Consider the following 20655-nt stretch of genomic DNA (forward strand, 5'->3'; position numbering starts at 1 on the left):
GGATGTTGTTTTTCATTCCCAGACTCTTGAGAGATGTGACCCTGCTGCTTTTTTGAACCTGTTGTCTTTTTATTTTCAGGAATCCCTCTTTTCTACTCTACTTAATTTCTTTTTCGTTTTTATTTGGCCTGGTTTTGTCTTCATCTGAATGGTGACCTCCACCTTACATATTCAGCTCAGAGCTGTTTGCTCATTAATCTCCTACCCTTTGAAATCTGTAGGCATGCTCCTTAGTGTGGAATTACTTCAGTCATCAAACCCTGCAGGAGAATTTGAATTTAGTATTGACTACCTGAATGGGCTTTTATTTGAGCAACCTGATCTAGTTGATGTTCCTGCTTACTGCAAGGGGGTTGGACTAGATGACCTCTAAAGGTCCCTTCCAACATAAACCATTCTACGATGCACCTATCCATTAAAACAGCCTTATTCCTGGCCATTATCTCAGCCAGAAAGACTAGAGACATCATGGCATTTAGTAGTGCTAATATCTCTGGTCAAGGTTGATTTTTGAATTTTGGATCTTGTCTCAGGAAATTATGCTTCCAGTGTCTCTTTCTCAGATCTCACTCATCCTTAGAAGATTGACTCACACACTTACATGGTTTCTCATTAAATGGACATTTGCCTTTCGGCAAACTCCAACTAATTTGTGCCATGGAAGTAGTCCTGGAGCACAATCTACAAGACCCAAAGACATCTCATTAGATAGCTGATGTATCCTGAGTGCTTTGTTATCATTAAATAGAAACCTCCTGATAGAATCAGGTATGCTCTTGGAGGATGTGAACAGCCAGTATAGCTTCTGTGAAAAAGTATCTCAAAGTTCCAGCTGGGATGGCTACTGGAATCTGTTCTTAAATTTGCCAGATGACATGACTTGCCAAATGTATGTAGGTGTGGTATAACCTTGATCACACCTTGTACTCAAATGTCTGACCACTTCTCTGTACCTGCATCCCGGAACTAGATACTGCAAAGGGTCATCCCATAGTGTGAATCTGTCACCTGAAGAAGAAAGGAAGGCTGCTTTCCAGGCACTGGATGTTCTTTGATATGTTCACGTGCACAGTCACGTTCCTTTGGGAGAAATTAAGCTTTTGTATGTATTGCTTGTCTTTTAACAAGAATCCTGAAAACTTTTTCATTATTTTGAGGCTATTAAGAAAAAAAAAATCTTAAATGTTATCTCTGTGTGGGAGACAAATTTCATTATGCTTTCAAGTTTCCCCTGTGATTTCAGTTGAATGTCTTTAGTTCTTCTTGTAAGCTGCTGCACACCATTTAACCGTTGTTGAATTTCACTTTAGAGGCAGCTGCATAATAGTGGTAAGTAGCCCATTCTTGTAAGGTACTTTATGTTCCTATAAGACAAAGGATATTACCTAAATATAAAACATCAATCTGCTCACATAATTCTGCTTTGTACATGCTGCTTGCATTTTTTTTAGTCTCCACAGGTGTGCAGAAAATGTATTCTATAGATGCATATGTTCTGTGTGAATTATTAAGAGAGAATTCAAGTAAACTGAAAAATAACATTTTCTGGTCATTTACCTCTCATATAGCTTTTTTATAAAATTTCGTTTTAAATAATTGGATGGCTTATGAATAGCTAATTAAACTTACAGGAAAAAAATCAATCGGATATGTTTGAGCTCTGAGCTTTCACAATACTACTTCTTTTAAAGCCAAATAAAATGCTGCATACATATTAAAAATAATGAACATGATATGCCACCACCAAAGCTGTTTACATTTATAGGAGATCAATATGATAATCGGTGTCTTGGCTTCAGATAAGATCTGTAGAACAGCTTTGATGAGATGCCTCTCACAGCCCAAATGGTGTTTGTGTGTTGTATTCATTTTCCCGGTTTTATAGACATAGCTACACATTCATCTTTGCTTTTTATATAGCTGTGAGAAAGATGTTGTTTTGTTACTATCAAAACATTTGTTTTGGACTTGAGTACTAAAGCAGGTTTTCTTACGCTTGCTTGTCTGTTTATGGGTTTAGAATATTGTCGTATTTGGAGTAGCCTTGACACCAGCTGGGTCGGTAGGGTGCTAGAAAAGGATCTTAGGATCATCTCCTGCAGAGATGAAATTTCATTTAAAACTCTAGAATTTCTAGTCAGTCCAACCAGAGGTTGCACATTGATGTGCATCAGGGTAAAAATGAAAGTCTTTTCTGCGGGGATGTGACTCTACATCCTTATTGAACAGGCACGGTTTGGTTGATGGTTGATCGATGGTTCCACATCAGTCGGGTGGAATGCAGATGTTTACTAAACATGTTATGGTTTCATAAATAATATTTGTTATAATAATATTTGTTCCTTCAGCCTTTAGTCAAGTGCCACCAGACGGCATAAAGACCCTGCTTGTTTCATTGGCTTTCCACTTTGGTCTCTACGATTCCTTCCCGTCCTGCCATCCTCTGTTTGTATGTGCTAGCTTCTTAATGTAGGAGCTGTAACCCTCCTGAATGTGTCAGTCTGATACCCTGTCAGAAACCCGTTACATGCAAATGATCTTCATGCTCTTAGTGCCTTTCCCTGATCATTAATAAAGCACGTGTTCCATGCAGAAGAAATTACATGAGCCCCAGTTTAGAGAGAATGAATAACAATGGAGCTGAGAAAATCTGGGTAAGAAGTGGTACAATGCAGCAGCATTTTCTGCTAAAGCATGCAAATGTAAATTTTTAGATGTATTTTGGAAGAAAAAAAGTTGTCTTCAAAGAGCCAACCATGGAGTTAAATACTCATAATTATTAACAGGGAGTCTGCAGGTTTTTTGATATTCTAAATACTAATATATATATATATATATGTTTTTCACAGGAGAATCCCTTCAAGGAAAGGATTGTGGAATCTTTCTCAGAAGATGGAGAGGGGAGCCTGAGCTTCAATGATTTTGTGGATATGTTCTCTGTGCTCAGTGAAATGGCTCCCAGAGAGCTTAAAGCAATCTATGCCTTTAAGATCTATGGTACTGAATTGGGTGATTTTGGATGCCTTTTTTGTTTGATGTAAATGAGTATGAGAGTTGTTGGTGATCTTTTCTTTGGTTCTTTTATTGTTTAGATTTTAACACAGATAACTTCATTTGTAAATCAGACTTGGAAAAAACCCTCAATAAGCTGACCCGAGAAGAGCTAACAGCAGAAGAAATCACTCTGGTTTGTGAGAAGGTGATAGAAGAAGCTGACATGGATGGTGATGGGAAACTAGGATTTGCAGATTTTGAAAACATGATTTCCAAAGCACCAGACTTTCTGAGGTATTGTTTTAAGAAAAAGATAGTTTCCTGCATATTTTCAGGTATTTTTTTAGGATATCACTGTGTACTATAATACAAGAAATGTCAGACATAAGTACTTTATCAGAGAGCTGATTAGAGGATGTCTTCTTACCTTAACTCAGTTTACTTTTCTAGAGCATGTTCCAATTCTCTCCTAACTTGAAGACTGAGATCAATGACACTTTATCTAATTTTCCCCCCGTTTGTTTGTGTGGTTTCTTCAAGAAAATATTTTGATCTTTTATAAGCTTAAATTCATATTGTTCTCAAGCCTATAGCAAGGATCTATGCTGTCTGAATAGGAATGTGTGTAAATATTGTATACATGTTACAATACACAGAAACACATTGATCTTTTGTGGTAGGAAGGTGAGAGCTAGAGGACATTACAGTGGTACAGTTCATGCTGGTAGCAGAAAATCAATGAAAATGATTAATTACTGCAGTCTTTCTTTGATCCACTGTTAATCAGGATTTTTTATATAACTGATTTTTTTTTTTTTGCTGAGTTTCTTCCTAATAATCTGTGGATAAAACCCAGCTATCTTAAGACAGTTTTTCTTGCACATTTCATATTTAAAGAGACCTTTTAAAAAGGACAATGACTTTTTATTTTTACGCATTAATAAAACATTCCACATAAGTTTATAGCTAAGGCTGTTACTTAAGTAGTACAAGGATAGACCTTCTTTAAGAAATTGCAGTGAACCAGCCAGCAAAATAAGATACTCCAAGATTGGGAAGAGTTCATATTTGAATCTTGAATCCACTGGTAGAGTAGGCTGAAGCTAAAACCTAGGTCTAATTTCTCCCCAGATTTCAGTGGTCTGGGTTAACTATGTCTAATAGTAAATCCTTGATTAACCTGGAAAAGTTTTTTTAATCATCTTTATTCATAAACGTTGATAGTGTTTCTGTTTGGTGATAATTGATAATAACAAGCAAGTTCTAACATCTGGGAAGATTAATAATCCAATAATTGTCTGGACTACAAGCAGGTATACAGTACGTTTGTAAGTTGTTTTGGAAATTTTGTCATTTGTAAATTCTAGTTTCTGCAGACTTGTGTCTCCTGATTAGTTGGCTGATATTTGAGAAATGGTTTAGGTTCAGGCTTTTTTGCTACACGTAAGTGGAATACTTAGAGACTCTTTTTGACACAGCTGCCTGTTTCCAGGACATTGGCAGAAACTTAATCATCTTTCAGTCACATGTTGTTTAAATTCTGCCAAAGGATTCAGAAGTTATTGGGGGAGGATTAGCAAAGCTCACAGTCAGACTGATTGAATAAACTATATTTTCCTAGGAAATAAGGCTAAACATTAGGATAGAATTAAGATAAATCAAAATTTGGACTGATAACCTCTTAATGCTAATGGTGTTTAAGAACCTTTAAGTGACCTGCAGAAGACAGAACAGTTTCTTTCATAAGTTACATTTCTAAGGAAAGACATTATAACAAAATGATTCTACAACAAAGCATTAGGACGTGATCCCTATGAACCCTGAGAAACATCAGCATCTCTAGAGGGATCTGCTACAAAGTCAAAGTGAGTCTCTTTTATACATTAGAAACATCTCAGGCATTCCTTGACTAATCAACAGAAACTTTTAGAACAAGATACATATCATCATTATGGTGAGGCTCAGCTGAGTAGGTATTCTCATATTTTGTTTACATGTATTTCCAGCTAAGAAAATGTTTTCCTTATACTGTTATCCATATAGAAGCTCCTGGGGTCAAGTAGTGTTTCCTTTAATCAATGGAAAGACTGTACTGTACCTACAAATCTGGTAGAGAGCAGAGATCAAATGTGAAGAATTGAAAGCAGATCTGAAGACCCAGTAGAAGCTGTAGTTTCAGAAGTTTCCTGTGCTGTGACTGAGTTTACTGCTGTGTGGTGGAGGCTCTCAAACTGCTGACTAAGAATTCCAAGCTGAGGATGCTGTGCAATCCAGTTATTTCCTGAGAAAGCAGCAGAGAGGAATATTTGCCACTGTAGCTAGTGGAATGATTGTCATAATTATTTTTCTTTTCCAAGTTTGTGATGTTTTGGGAAGCTGAGAAAATGAATGGAAAGACCTGAGTGCTGGGTACTCAACAGGGCAAGAAGATGAGTAAAAAGAAGGATGAGGTGAACAGTACAGAGCTTGGTATAGATTAGGTAAAGAGAAAATAGATACGAAGGGATCACCATCTTCACAATACTTATAATCTCAAAGGACCAGGCTACCAAGTAGTAGAAGACTGTTCATCATCCAGTTGCTCAGTTTAAACACATATACTTGGATCTGTGTCTGTGACACATCTTATTAAGATGTCTCCTTGATGTTCAAGGGAGTGATACATATATTTAAAGCAGATTTTCTCCATCCCTGGCTTCAAGGGAAATGGTAACTTCCCTCTTCTTTCAGATCCAGGAGGTTAGCTGGGTCAGAGGATTCAGCTCTGAAGTCCTCAGGCTTAAGAGCTCCTGGTGTGACATGACCTAAAGACAGGTTGCCTTCCACCTTCTAGCTGAAATATGGTTTAGAGCCTCTGACTGTTACTCAGCTACATGTTTTTTAACCTTTGAAGTTATATTGTGAAATTAGGGTGTAAATGGAAAAATCTCAGAGCCAAAAAGAGAATGTGTCGTTTCTCTGATTTGGTTTGTATTTCAGCCAGAGTTAACAGCTGCAGGAAAAGAAAGTGACAAGGCCATGAAACCGCTTCTATCCAAACCAATCTGTACAGAGGACTTGATACCTCTCCCTTATTGTCATTTACTGTTCCTTTTCCCTGTAAAGGTATTTTATTTTTTGAGCACATTCTTAGGTATATTTTTTCTGTATGCAGTGCATCGTAGACTGACATGTGTTAATACTGAACTTCCTGACCTGAGCCACTTACTGTCATTTTTTAAATACTGTGTAAATGTTGCATTCTTAAGGGTAGACACTGATTTGACTTTTGGAGTGAGATCCATTGAACTTTAATGCCACAATAGGTACACCAAGGTCTGACTGGGGACTGAAACTAAACCAGTGCTTTCTGATAGTACCCAATGCATGCTAGCATGTGACAGAATGTGTGACATAGGACAAGAGTACAATTCCTGTAGCTGATCTCTCACTACATAAAACCCAGTTCCTATTAACTGAGTTCAATTATACCATAACAGCCTTGGACACATTACCTATTTAATGAAACAATGCTTTCTTTTATCTTTCTGATTTTATCTCCGGCTTGATTAATGGCCTTTCATTGTCCTCTCTTCCATGTCTTCAGCTGTAATGGTAATTGTAACTGATAACCATAGGCTATGCGCAGCCAAACTGAAGACAGGGCTGTGCAATTTCTACATATAACAACAGAGAACATGCAAAGCACAGGAAATGTCTTTAATTGTGGATCAACAACGCTATATGCCAGTGGTAAACTTATGCCTGAGCTATCTTCTTCTTATTGTAAAAAGATACAAAAACATGTTTTCGTATAAATAAAATTATTCCTTTTGAAATCTTCAGCAGTCGCATCAAAGAAATACCAACCCGTTAATGTCCAGAGACATTCAAAATTTCATTTGGTTTGGCATATCTCCACTTTTTGTGCCCAACTGAATGCATTCCAGACTTCTAAATTCAAGGAAGCCTAAGTTGCCTATTGATTTATACTTTCAACTGCTCAGCAGCTGTGAAAATTAAACACCCAGGAACCAAAGCAATAGCCACCTTTGAATATGATTGCCAGTGAGCAATTGGAGATGCTGGTTAACTGCAGTTTTCAGAGACTTTGCTGTGAAGCTATGGGCAATTAACATTTCTGAATTATCTGATCCTAGAATACCATATTGGCACCTGGTGTATGATCCTTTTGGAAATGTTGACTAACTTACCAGACTCCAGATTGTTTTTATTTGTAGTAAAGGATTTCATATTCTGTTCTTTGCCTTTTCCCCCAGCAAAAGCCACCACTTCACATCGTAGGAGTAGGAAATTTAGGATGCAAGGCAGTTAGGTTTTATCCTTGGCTTTGCCATTGCTTGAGCAGGTGATCTCTGCTAAGTCATAGGTCATTTTGCTCTCTGTGCTCTGTTGCATGGGACCAGGGCTTACCTGACTTCTGGCAAACATTGAGAACTCCTATGAACTATCCAACTGTAAAATCTCATAACCATTAAAATGAGGTATGAAATTACTGAAGAGGAATACCTTCTTTACCTTGTTTGTGGAAAAACTTTGAAGGCCAGATTCCTGTAACAATGTGCACTCTGGTTTTGAAGCACTTTTTTCACACAGCTCAAGTTGGTTTTTTTTTAAGCTGTCATACTTTCATGCATACTTAATATATACAACAGGTATTAATTTTGGCACCACAATCCAGGCTTTGACCTGGTATGAGCTAAAGTTCATCCACTGTACATTGACTGATTTTCCTTATCTCATCACTCGTTTCTCAAACCTTTACTTAATGATCCTGTGTAGGTTTAATCTCCTGCGGACAGCTTTTGCAAGTTTTGTACTGCTGTCAAGCAAATGAAGATGCAGTAAAGTCTGTTGCCTGATTTGCACTGCTGTGGTTGAGGAATTTTTTTAAGGCTAGAAGAAAACACTGCTAATCATTGACCAGGGAAGAAGATATATACCTTTTTGGCTGTTATCCCAGAACCTTGAGTAATCTGTAAATGATAATGACAGTTGCTAGTTGAGAAAATTTGATCGCAGTAGGTTTATTTCACTCAAAATTGCTATGATTAAGAAGCTGCTTGTAGTTTAATGGAAGTATTAGCACTCTGAACTGGCACTAGCTAAGTGTTCCATTCTACATGACTGGTTACATTTTCCACAGGAAATTGTTTTATAAATCATCCTGGAAGTTCAAGCTTACTTGAATGCCTGATGGTGAAACACACTATAACAATTAGAAATGGAGTTTGAGAAGAATACAGCATTAGTAACAGCTGGGAGCTGCCAGAACTAGACAGAGAAACAACAGGTTAAACAAAAAGGTGTCATTGGAAACGCAGTATTTCTGAAACCTTTGTGGGCCTTTACTCGTGTAACAGTTGATGTCCTGACTCCAGTCCTACCTAAAGCAGAAGTAACAGAAGCTGTCTTACAGGAAATGTGTTTCATAACACGTGTCTCAAAATGCAGATTGTCTAGTTCTTAGGGACTAAAATTAGAGCTAGTGACAAATTGGCAAGAGATGCTTAGCAAGAAAACAGTGGAAGAGAATAATTTGGTCAGTATTTTTTGCAGAATATTTCAGCTGCTTCTTAGTAAAAAACTTAATCTCCAAAGGCCAAAACGACACTTTGATAGAAATAAAAAAAATTTTCAATAAATAGATTTCCAGTGAAGTGGATTTGAATGGATTTTTTTTGTAAGGAGTGATGCCTGATATGTTTTCACATACAATGCTATGGATTTTTTTGTTCCTGGATGTTGCCTATGTGGAATTTAAACTTTCAAGAGTTTGGATTAATATGGGGCTCTAGACATTTCTTGAGTTGTGAACAAGATGTTTGTAATTCTCTTTTTCTTTCACAATACTTAGGCTAGTATGCCAGACTGCGATGGATCATATCTTTCAGTGTCACCCAGACTGAATAAATTCTTAGATACAAAGTTCCTTGGGACCACTGTGAACATAAAATTTTGTCTCCTCCAAGTACATACCACAGAGCTTCCCTCAGTGAATTCCTGATTCAAATCAAATAGCTGTGATTAAGTTAGAGCATTCTTTTTGTAAAACAAAATAAAAAAACTGTACATCCAGAACTCTTCAGTCTCTAAAATGCTCCAAACCTTTGAATTTTTCTTCTGGTGTAGGCATCAAAATTATAGTATTTACATACAAAAATACATAATAATACCTTCTGATTTCAATCAAGAAATTTATACTGGTTTATACTGTTGTGATATTGAATAGAGATTATTACTTAGAGAAAGTGAGCTTTCACCGTGCCCTCTTTAAATTGTCTTTTATTGTCCTGCTAAGATGCTCAGGAGTTTTTCTGAAAACTAATAGCAGTAGTAAGGCAGGCTGCTTGCCTGTATCATGCTACAAACAGAAAGAAGATAACAATCAGTTTCTCTTGGTCCCAGCAAGAGGAACAACAAATTTATTTGCCTAATTTGACTTGTTTAGGAACCCAAATGCTGTGCCATAGTAAAAATGCAACTGGGAAACATTTAGCTCTGCTGTATATCCAATAAGTAAGTCAATTAATACTTGATTTAAGCCGGTGCTGATCTTGGCCCCCTGAGCTAACTTTTTCAGAAGGTGGAAATTTATCCCAGAATGTTTAAATCTTCCTGAGAGCATGAGAGAAGAGATTCAGATTCATTACACAGCATGTTCCTTTTTGTCCTTTAAGGAAAATGTTGTACATAATGACAAATGTGTTTATATCCCTTAATTGTTTCCTTTCCTTTGCAGTACTTTCCACATAAGAATCTGAAGATGTTTCTGTGAGCCACTGTTATCAGAAATGATTTGCCAGTCCAGCCTTTCTGAATCTCAGGCACTTTGGGGGCTTTTGTCCTCTAATTATGGCTTCTTAGAACTCAGCAGAAAGTACTGAAATAATTCTCGTCCACAAAGAGACAGAAGCATCACGTGATCTACGGGACATTTGAACAGTCACATTTTTATCTTCACTGCTGGCCAAGCACTCTGGCAAAGATGGTTGGTTGTTGGGTTGTGGGTTTTATTTCTTTTTTCTTTTTTTAAACAGGCAGAATCAGAATATTATTAAAGGTATTTCCACATAGTTTTTATATTTATGAATATTTAATACTGCTCTTAAAAGCTCGCAAAAAAAAGATTGACAGAAAGATTATCTTTGACTTTTCCAAGAGTGTTTGAAAGAAAGCACAGGCCTTAAATAATGAGATGCCTCTATCACTGTGTTGTGCAGCTGGCGATCTTGCATGGAAATTATCTTAAGTGAAAGAACTGCAGTCAAGATCAAGCTCCCGGTGTTGAAGACAACCACATCCCAGGTTTGCCGTTCAGTCACTGAAATGGCAGTTGCTGGGTTTGGTGCTTACCTTCAACCAATATTTTGTGGATTGTCATGTCCTTATGAAACTTGAAATATTTGCCTTTTGTATTTGATAACTGCATACGTGATTAATTTCTTCACAAGATAAATGTTAAAACTGTGTCCTAATTCTCAAACAGGGCCTTGCATTTTACTCATTCTGTGGGCTGATAATGTTGAATGGAAGAATATAATCATATGTAACTCATGAAGAATTTAAAGAAGCACAGAACTACTGCTAAGGATATGAAAAGACATTTTCTTTCTAAACCAGCTATGCAATCTTTCCCATAAAAGGCATGAATGCAACTCTATATTTCTCTTCCGTCTCCAGCTGGAAATCAGCTAGATTTTCTTTTTTAATTCCAGTATTGTTTAGGTACTGGGGCCTGAAGACAATCATATGTGTATTACTGTTCTAACAGTCAATAGAAGGGCTCTGTCTCTTACATGGCTTCTGTATCAAAGTCATCACAATTAAAACTTTTGATGCATTCTGTTGTGCTTTGAGAATTTTTGGTTTAGCACATACTAATTTCCTTTCTGGTCATTATTCCAATGACTGTAAAGTTAAGTCTTTCAAAATATGAAATGTGTTATTCGTATTGAAAAAGTTGTTAGAGAAATTATTTGTTTTTCCACTTCTGTAGTGATGATGCTGCTTATCTACCTTGGAACCTCTTACAGTGAGCTCAGTGTAGCTTGTTGTCAAAATTTTCACAGTATGCATCAAGAAGAAATATTTGTCTAGTAGTATGGTTGTACATTAAAAGCATTGATGGAAATTTTGAGTATTCAATGTATACAGGACAGACTCACCTAAGATAGCATAGAGAAAATGAAACTTGTGTTTTAGTAATAACATTTATTTTAAAAATATTTTTAGAATAATCACATTCAGTGATGTTTATAGCATTTAATACTTCCTCCTACTGGTTTCTATTTAGATAAAGGAATTAGAGTCTGAATTCCCTTTTATTTACTTATCCAAGTTAAAGTTAGCATAAATCAATCCTGTTAGTCAGCTCTGAGTAAGAAGAGATTCAAGCCTCAGTCTCTCTCATTTCAAGCAAGATTACGTTAGATATATTGGTTGATTCAAACAATTTGCAAGACATTGGCATTAAGGGAGATTATGTTAAAATTACTTCCTATTCATTGAAATGTCAGCCTGATAGTTTTTTATTTCTTTCAAGACACACATTTCATCTTTAAATCCTCATGAGATGTATTTTTCTGTCACTATTAGTATGTATTGCAAAATACCAGGTTGAAAGATTCTGGATCAGATTATTCAGACAAAAAGGATCTGGTGCCGATGACATAGGTCAGTTCCCTTTGACATCAGTCTTCTTTTTGTATGTTTTAAAATTTCTGTTAACTAAAATTCCTTCCTTCCTGACACTGTATGTGATTCCACAATTAGATCATCCTCCCCACGTAAAGGAAGACCTCAGCTGCCTTGGAATGTGCTCAGTGTATTGTTTCCCTATGTTCTCCCTGACCTGAATGTCACAAAGTAGTTGAAGAGACCCTTGGGCTTGCAGTCAGATGTTTAACCCTGGAGTCATCCATCTGAGCTGAGAAACAAAGAGAGAAAGAAGTCAGGAGCACCTGTGAAGGAGTACTCCTGTCCACAGTTAAAGGAGAATTCTTGCAGAATACTGCAGATACAAATGTATGCGGTTGTCCTAACTCCCTTTATTTCTTTGACTTATGTTCATCTCCTGTAACAAAATCCCAAGCAACATAGCAGGTTCTTGGAGTTTGAATGAGGTAAGTGCTCTGAATGCTTCTGGAGCAAAATAATCCTACCTAGTAGTAGGTAAATTGTTATACCACCTGATGGCAAATGTAAGGGTTAGATTTCTAAAGAAGCATTGTATTTGCAGTTTCATAGTTGTATGTAGTTGGATGTCTTACCATTGAAACTTTTGTTAGGGCAAGAGTGTTGAGTGAGTAGAAGCGCAGCATGATGTATTGCAAATTTAAATAATGTTACAACGTAAAAAACAAGCTGTGTTTCTGCAATAGTATTATTGGCAGATTGTACAAATTCACTAGCAAGTGGTTATTCAGCCAAGCTTACTTCTTCGAAAGGAACTATCAGGCAGTTTAGAAAGAAGCTGAAATAGTAGAAGAGATTTAGATTTAAAACAATTTTGGATTTGGCCTTAAAAGCAAGAAGGCATGCATTTGTGTTGCAAAAAAAAAATCTTAAATACAAATTAAATCCTTAAATTTCTATATTTGCCTTCAAAAAAGGACAAAGAAAAAACTATTACAAAGCCTCTATGAAAATAGCTAAGTGTGTGTGTGTTCTCTAGTTCATATACACTCAAAGCATCTTAGGGACAAAAAGGAGCTAGTGGAAGCAAATAAAACAGTGTCAAAAAGCGAGCAATAACCAAGATATTTATTAACACACTTTAGCATTGTTTTAAGGGAATATTGTAAGCTGAGATTTGTAACAGCCTGCAGGCCAAAATCTGATCTTCATTACTTCCATATTAATCTTCAGTAACTCTGCTGACTTCACTGGAATTAACTCATATGTCTGTAATTGGATCTGTGTTGAGAAAGGAGTTGGGTTTTTTCTGCAGTTCTTTGTGCTCTCTTATGTCCTTTTAGTGTAACCTTAAAATGCTGAATGTTCTTTTGTTAGTCGATAACCACATGCTCCTCTTTGTCAACAGACTCAGTGCTGGAGTGTTGGAATTCCTTACAATCACATAGAAACAGTCTACTTTCCTTTTTCCCCCAGGGCTAATTTTTTTCTCCTTGTACATGTTAGAGGCACTTCTGATACAACATCACAAGGTGGCACCATAAGATCATACCAGGTCATGACTTCATTTAACTGTTTAAATTTCCTTGACCTATAGGATACTAGATAGAATCTGCAATGCTACAAAACAAAAAGATGAATACTGTGGTTAATTACTGATTTTAAAACTGTAGATAACGACAGAGAAAGTTTCATATTTGATCCAATCCATTAAGTTAAATCTGACAAGGGGCAAAACTAAATGTTTTTGAAACAGGTACATGAAAATGTAATGATTTTATAGAATAACTTGAAGCATGAGAATTTTTTTCTTGACACACACACACACATATGTTGGATTGTGAGCCAGTATAATGACAATACTCCTTTACAGTATTTTCAACTCTGTCTCAAATGCAGATATTGTAACTTTCCATACAATCACTTATTTTGTTTTGTGTGATGTTGGTCTTGATAATATCTGCAATTGGTCAGTATAATGGGTTAATTCTTTTTTTCATGTTCATGAGTAGTTATGCTTTTAATTCCATCTGTTCTGCTGTCGTTCAGTATCATTGGATATTCTTTTTTTTTTAATCATGCAATAGTAGTGCCTCATGGGATTATTGTCCCAGAGGACTGGAGGAAGGCAAATGTTACCCCTATCTACAATAAAGGCTTGAGGGAGGGTCCGGGTAACTATAGGCCCATCAGCCTTACTTCAATCCCTGGGAAAGTTATGGAATGAATCCTCCTGGGGGCCATCACAAGTCAAATGAAGCACATGATTGGGAAAAGCCAGCATGGCTTCACTAAAGGCAGATTGTGCTTGACAAACCTAGTGGCCTTCTATGACAAAGTGACTTGCCTGGTTGACATGGGGTGGGTGGTGGACATTGTTTACCTGGACTTCTCCAAGGCCTTTGATATGGTCCCCCACAGTCTCCTCCTGGAGAAATTGATGTGTTATGGCCTGGACAAGTGGTCTGTGCAGTGGGTGGGGATCTGGCTGACAGGCCGCACCCAAAGGGTGGTGGTAAATAGCTCCTTCTCCAAGTGGCAACCTGTCACTAGTGGAGTCCCCAGGGATCAATATTGGGCCCAATGTTATTCAATATCTTTATAAGTGATCTGGGTAACAGGATCAAGTGTAGCCTGATGAAGTGTGCTGATGACACCAAGTTGAGTGGGGAAGTAGACACTCCAGAAAGGAGAGCTGCTCTGCAGGGAGATCTGGATAGGCTGGAAGAGTAGGCCAGCAAGAACCTCATGAAGTTCAACAAGGAGAAGTGTAAGGTCATGCACCTGGGAAAACATAATCCGGGAGTGCAGCACAGACTGGGATCCACCTGGCTGGAGAGCAGCTCTGTGGAAAGGCACCTGGTGGTCCTGGTGGACAGAAAGCTCAACATGAGCGAACAGTGTGCTGCTGCGGCCAAGAAGGCCAACAGGATGCTGGCTTGCATCGCCAGCAGAGACAAAGAAGTCATCATCCCGCTCTACTTGGTGCTTGTCAGGCCACACCTGGAGTACTGTGTACAGTTCTGGTCCCCTCTATACAAAAAGGATGTGGACAGGCTGGAAGGGGTCCAGAGAAGGGCCACGAAGATGATCAAAGGATTGGAAAGCCTGCCATGTGAGGATAGGCTGGGAGAGCTGGGTTTGTTCAGCCTTGAGAAAAGGACGCTTAGAGGGGATCTCCTCACCATGTACCAGTACTTAAGGGGTAGCTACAAAGAAGATGGAGACTCCCTTTTTACATGGAGTCACATGGAGAGGGCAAGGGGGAATGGACACAAGTTGCTCTTGGGGAGATTCATGCTATGTCCAAAGTACAGCACTGGGCCAGCCGCAGTGAAGAAAATTAACTTTATCCCAGCTAAAACCATGACAGTATGGAAGGGACTAAATCTTTTTTCTGACTTGTGAGGAAACCAAATAAAGCCAGTTATTTTGCATGAATGAATGAGTGTAGGATTGGACTCAAGGTACACTTACTCATATTATGTAAATATCTATAAGGAAACAGATGGTGATTAGCTTAATGTCAATATCATAGACTTTTCTAGGGATAAGCCATTGAACCGGTGAGAGCCAGTGACTTTTTATGAAAGGAATTTGCTGCTTTTCTGCTCAGTTATACCAATGAGGGCACATCTGTCATTTGGTACAGGTTTTGGTATGGACTTAATTGTGGGGCGAACTGGTGGAACTTAAACTGCAGAGTGCTGAGAATGTTTGTTTCTGTACAGACTTTCCCTACAGAAACAGGGCTTCGTGACTACAGTAGAAAGTCACAAAGATTGGGATCACGGCTTGCAATAAGAGGGACTTGGTTTTTTTCAGTAGTGATGGACTGAGCAAAACTGGAGTAATTTCTGCCTATGTCCATGCTGACTTCTTGCCCGATTGGACACCAGGGGGAAATTTTTCACAGTGAGGACAGTCACCATTGGAATAATCTCCCCAGGGGAGTGGTTGACTCGGCCACATCGGACACCTTCAAGAGTTGTCTGGACAGGGTGCTGGGCCACCTTGTTTAGACTCTGGTCTTCCTAGAAAGGTTGGACTAGATGATCCCTGAGGTCCCTTCCAACCTGTGATTCTGTGATCCTGTGATTATTTCCTATCATCTGCCACGTGTTTCCCAGAAATATGGTGGCCACAGCTGTTGCAGATAATGGCAAACCATTGATTTATAGAAAGTTTTCTGTATTTTCTGTCTTATCCTTTATAAGTTATGCTACCTTGTTTGCCTTAGAACAGTGATGAACACTAAGTTGAAGTCTTTATAAGTGGCCTGTGGTATTTATATCTTTTTCCTGGTATGAGAAAACACAAGAGTAGATGAATTAAACTTTTATTATTTTAGATGTGCATTATCTGATACATTGAAGTTTATCTACCATAATGTTTTCTCTTAACAAGTTTTATATTTGAATGCCATGAAACATCTCTGTCTCAGATGACCTTTGTATTTCATCTTCAGTGGGGCTTTGGCATATACCTAATATTCATCATGTGGCAATTTACTGTTCTGAGTCGAAGCGTTTCTTTGAATTAAGGTCAAACTGAGGTAAGGCACCACATATGACATTGTCTCTTCTTACAGAGATGGAATGTTTGTTGTTTTTAGGAAAACAGCATATTAATTAACATGTTTTTTATTAAAATCCCAAGAAATTGAAACATACATTAAAAATTAAACAAATAGGCATTTTGTTGCAGAAACTGTAAAAACTCATATTCTAGAGACCTGGATAGATTCAGATTATATTCTGAAGTAAGATAATACAAAGTAAGCTAGAGACTGAGTTTTTGGTACCAATACATTTGTGCAGTGTGAAATATTACACTTATCAGCACAGGATCCATAAGAAATCGATTTGGGCTGAAATAACAGCAGGATTAAAAAACCTGATAATGTTATTGCCCAATATACCTCAGCTGGGACAGACAATGGAATGAAATTTGATGAGGAAGATATTAAAGATGATAAAATTATAATTGTGTCCTTAAGAAGATGTGTGTCTGAGACAGAAGTGAAGGACATAGCAAACAGATGTTCTGCTTTTTTTCTCTGTATCATTTTGCAGTTATGGGTGTCTTGTAGAGATGTTATTGACACCGAGTGACTATCAGATTCTCTTTGGTGGGGAAAAGGAAGAGACTGTTCTTGGTAGAATTAAAAGTGCATCAGCATTACAGATGAAAGTGCCTTTATTTAACTGGAATTTCTGCCATTCTTATCTGTAAATGGCATTTTACAATCTGAACTCCAAATGAAATTCCCTACTGCCCTTCTCTTTGCAAGACCAATGACAAGCCAAGTGTGCCAGCCTTGTGTGCTTTGCTGTTGCAATGTAGATTACTCATTCCCTCTGTTCTCAGTTAAATTTGCTCAGATCCAAATATTTTTATGCATAAATCCATTACTCTTGTCATGTCTCCTTTGCAGATGCATGATTAATCTGCCATGCACGCTATTGAGTGCATGCTCACAAGCCCTGCAATAAAAACCCTAATGTGTACACTCTTCTCCAGTTATGTGCACATAGAGGTTGAGGCTGTATGTGCCTGAAAACATAGGCCAAAGTGTTTTAACTCTGCTAAAGAGGGTGATGGGCACCAGTCCAGCCTCCTCCTTTTTTACTGTAACTTTCCTCAAGTGGGTGTGGCAGCTTGCCAGGAGCAAGGCAGTGCATTGGTGTGGGCTTAATCATAACTTGGGCAATTCAACAGGGATAAAGCTATATGAAATGGTAGCTGGTTGTTGAAAGGGTGATAACTGAAGACTTTGGTCTGGTCTCTCATGTAAAGCTCTGTGAGAAAGCAGGTACAAGATGTCTCTGTTTACTTGATTGTCAGTTCAATCTGAGAAGGTATTCATCTGTCCAGTTCCTGCTGTGGAAGTCAGATCCAGCTTTTTCATAGGCCTTTCATCCCCAGTGGTTATGGGTTACTCCTCACATCACCCTGGAGGCAGTACTGATAGTGAACTCACGCTGATCATTAGTAATCTTCTCTTAGAAATCTAATATCCAGGGTTACTTCAATGGCACTTAGAAATAACTTGATATTCACCAGGTTTTTTCCCCCCAGTTAAGAGGAAAATATCTTCTATTTAGGAATCTCTTCAGCTTTGTCGTCATGGCCTAGTAGACCCAGAGAGGAAAAAGAATACTGGGGTTTTAACCAAAATGGTCTTTTTGTTTTCAGAAAATCTCAAGTAACTTTTTTGTGCAGGTATAAAATTCCATGTATGAAAAACATTGTAGATTCAGAGCAGATTTCCCTCTAGGAGTAATCTGAAACTGAAAGACTGCATTTGCTCTGCCTAAACAAATAGGTTCATTAATGTGTGTATTCACAGAACTAAATTAAATTTCAGGAAATTCAGTGAGGCTTTTCATCTCTTCTATGGTGATTTTAGTGACTATTGTTCTTCTAAAGATATAACCAAATATGGTCAGGAAATATAGATAAATACCCTATTGTAATTTCACACATCCTAATGACAGTAGCACTATAATTTAGTTTTACAAGTCATACATCTTTAAACTTCAGTCTTCTGTAGAATTTGCTGGCAAATGTTCCTGGTGGAATGACTTAATCCCATGTGACTCATTCTCAATATTTTTCCATTTCCAGTTATCTCCTGCAGCTGAAAAAGCAGAGGGAATAATTGGCATCAAGAGAAGTTTGTGTATTTTGAAGTCTTTTCCTTCCAGTAAATGCACAAAATTAAATACTGGGTTATTAATGCATTAAGTCCAGCCTGATTTGCTTAAAAGACTTTCTCACTGTGATAATTCTGTAGTAGCCAGATATCCTTGAGGGCCTGATCTCAACAACAGGAAGACTCCTACTCCCTTCAGTAGGCAGGCGTCAGATCAGGTCCTTAAATATTTTGCTCTGTGCAAATGTGGAATGCATGTACTAGGTATTTCAAATTAATGCCAGTATCTTATTTATGATGAGTTCAGCCTTAATTGTGTTCCCCTCTGGAGAAGAAATTACCTTTTGTTATGGAATTCTCCTCTATTTCTTTGTGTAACTATTAATTCAAGTATACTATTTAATGAGTTTTGAAGTTAATTTTTGAATCATTTTCTTTCTCACACCTCTGGACCACAGGCCACAGTTTTTCCTTCTGATGTGCATTCATATACTCAGGCAATAAACAGGCAGAAATCATGGAGCACAGGGAGAGGAAACTTTTCCATCATGCAGTTAACTGACACCAGTTGTGTGCCTGTCTGAGGCAAGTGAACAGCAGGCAGAAGGGGCACTTCGGGATAACAAAGAATGCGTATGTTTGTGCATTTTTGGTGAAAATCCAAAATACACTCACTTCATCAGAAATGAAGTGCATTTGTTCCTCAGGAAAGATACAGGTTTTTATATATCCTCACCTTCCTCTTTAACTGTGTAGTTAGCTAAATCATGCCAGGCTAAATTGCTTTTTTGAGGCAGGCACCAGACCAGTTAGTTCTTTGAACTGATGATCCAATACCGTATTACTTGTGCTAAACAGCACTTTTATCTCTAGTATGTCCCTTTGATTTCGGTGAGTTTATTAAAACATGAATAGTTAATCTGACACTACTGAAAAATGCAAAAAATCTTCCTTAGCCATTTCACCTCTGCCTTACATTTTTTGTTTGAATGTTCTTGCTTTACTGATCTAATTGAAGAATATTTGAGGTCTTGTAAAGAATACAGACATCTGAGTTTGCACTGTATTGTTATTTCCTGTAAGACTGTACAGTGAACTCTGCTAACATTCCCTCTCAATTGTTTACTTGAAATGAGTACATTTTGTACACGAAGAGGCTGCAGGCTTACCACTAAATACCACTGCCCTTGACATTCTGAGTAAGCATTTGATAAAATGAATTCCGTTAAAGCCAGGGTAAATATTTTAAACAGTATCTTCATACTTTGACCAAAGAAACTTGAGATTTGTTATACGCCTTTGAAAACCATAGAATCATAGAATCGTTAAGGTTGGAAAAGACCCTTAAGATCATCAAGTCCAACTGCTAACCTATCACTGCCAGTCCACCACTAAACCATATCCTCAAGCACCACATCTACACATCTTTTAAATACCTCCAGGGATGGAGACTCAACAACCTCCCTGGGCAGCCTATTCCAATGCCTGACAACCCTTTCAGTGAAGAAGTTTTTTCTAGTGTCCAAACTAAACTTCCCCTGGTGCAGCTTGAGGCCATTTCCTCTCATCCTATTGCTTGTTACTAGGGAGAAGAGACCGACCCCTGGCTCGCTACAACCTCCTTTCAGGTAGTTGTAGAGAGCAATAAGGTCTCCCCTCAGCCTCCTCCAGACTAAACAACCCCAGCTCCCTCAGCCACTCCTCATAAGACTTGTTCTCCAGACCCTTCACCAACTTTGTTGCCCTTCTCTGGATACGCTCCAGCAGCTCAATGTCCTTCTTGTAGTGAGGGGCCCAAAACTGAACACAGTATTCGAGGTGCGGCCTCACTGGGGCCAAGTACAGGGGCACGATCACCTCCCTGCTCCTGCTGGCCACACTATTCCTGACACATGCCAGGATGCCGTTGGCCTTCTTGGCCACCTGGGCACACTGCTGGCTCATGTTCAGCTGGCTGTCAGTGAACACCCCCAGGTCCTTTTCCTCCAGGCAGCTGTCCAGCCACTCTTCCCCAAGCCTATAGCGTTGCATGGGGCTGTTGTGACCCAAGTGCAGGACCTGTCACTTGGCCTTGTTGAACCCCATACAAATGGCTCTGGCCCATTGATCCAGCCTGTCCAGGTCCCTCTGTAGGGCCTTCCTGCCCTCCAGCAGATCGACACTTCCACCCAGCTTGGTGTCATCTGCAGACTTACTGAGGGTGCATTCAGGTCATCAGTGAAGATATTGAACAGGAAATGAATGAAGATGTCAGGAAAATGTCAGTGTATTTTTTGAAGGTTCACTCAGGAATCTCTCTCTTGTATTGTATGCTAGTCAGAGGTCTAATGCAGTGCAGTGGGTTTGGCTTCAGGTCTCTCAGGTTC

General features: G+C 38.3%; 1 protein-coding gene across 8 annotated transcripts in view; it reads left to right on the forward strand.

Annotated features, from left to right (window-relative positions):
- The window catches only part of CIB2 (calcium and integrin binding family member 2), a 57415-nt gene extending 46578 nt beyond the window's left edge, over positions 1-10837 (forward strand). For 4 of the 8 annotated variants that reach the window (XR_012661657.1, XR_012661658.1, XR_012661655.1 and 1 more), the window contains 4 exons: positions 2850-2997; positions 3093-3288; positions 9737-9985; positions 10484-10837. Coding sequence is in view for 4 of the 8 variants with exons in the window: in XM_075100005.1 (XP_074956106.1) it covers positions 2850-2997; positions 3093-3288; positions 9737-9758 (366 nt within the window). In the remaining 4 variants the exon portion in view is untranslated. Of the gene's footprint in view, positions 1-2849; positions 2998-3092; positions 3289-9736 lie in introns of all 8 variants that reach the window. The other 4 variants (XM_075100005.1, XM_075100007.1, XM_075100006.1 and 1 more) reach the window with 1 other exon arrangement.
- The last annotated feature ends 9818 nt before the right edge of the window (positions 10838-20655 follow it).

The sequence above is a fragment of the Phalacrocorax aristotelis genome, chromosome 7 (genome assembly GCF_949628215.1).
Source record: "Phalacrocorax aristotelis chromosome 7, bGulAri2.1, whole genome shotgun sequence".
NCBI classification, from domain to species: Eukaryota; Metazoa; Chordata; class Aves; order Suliformes; family Phalacrocoracidae; genus Phalacrocorax; species Phalacrocorax aristotelis.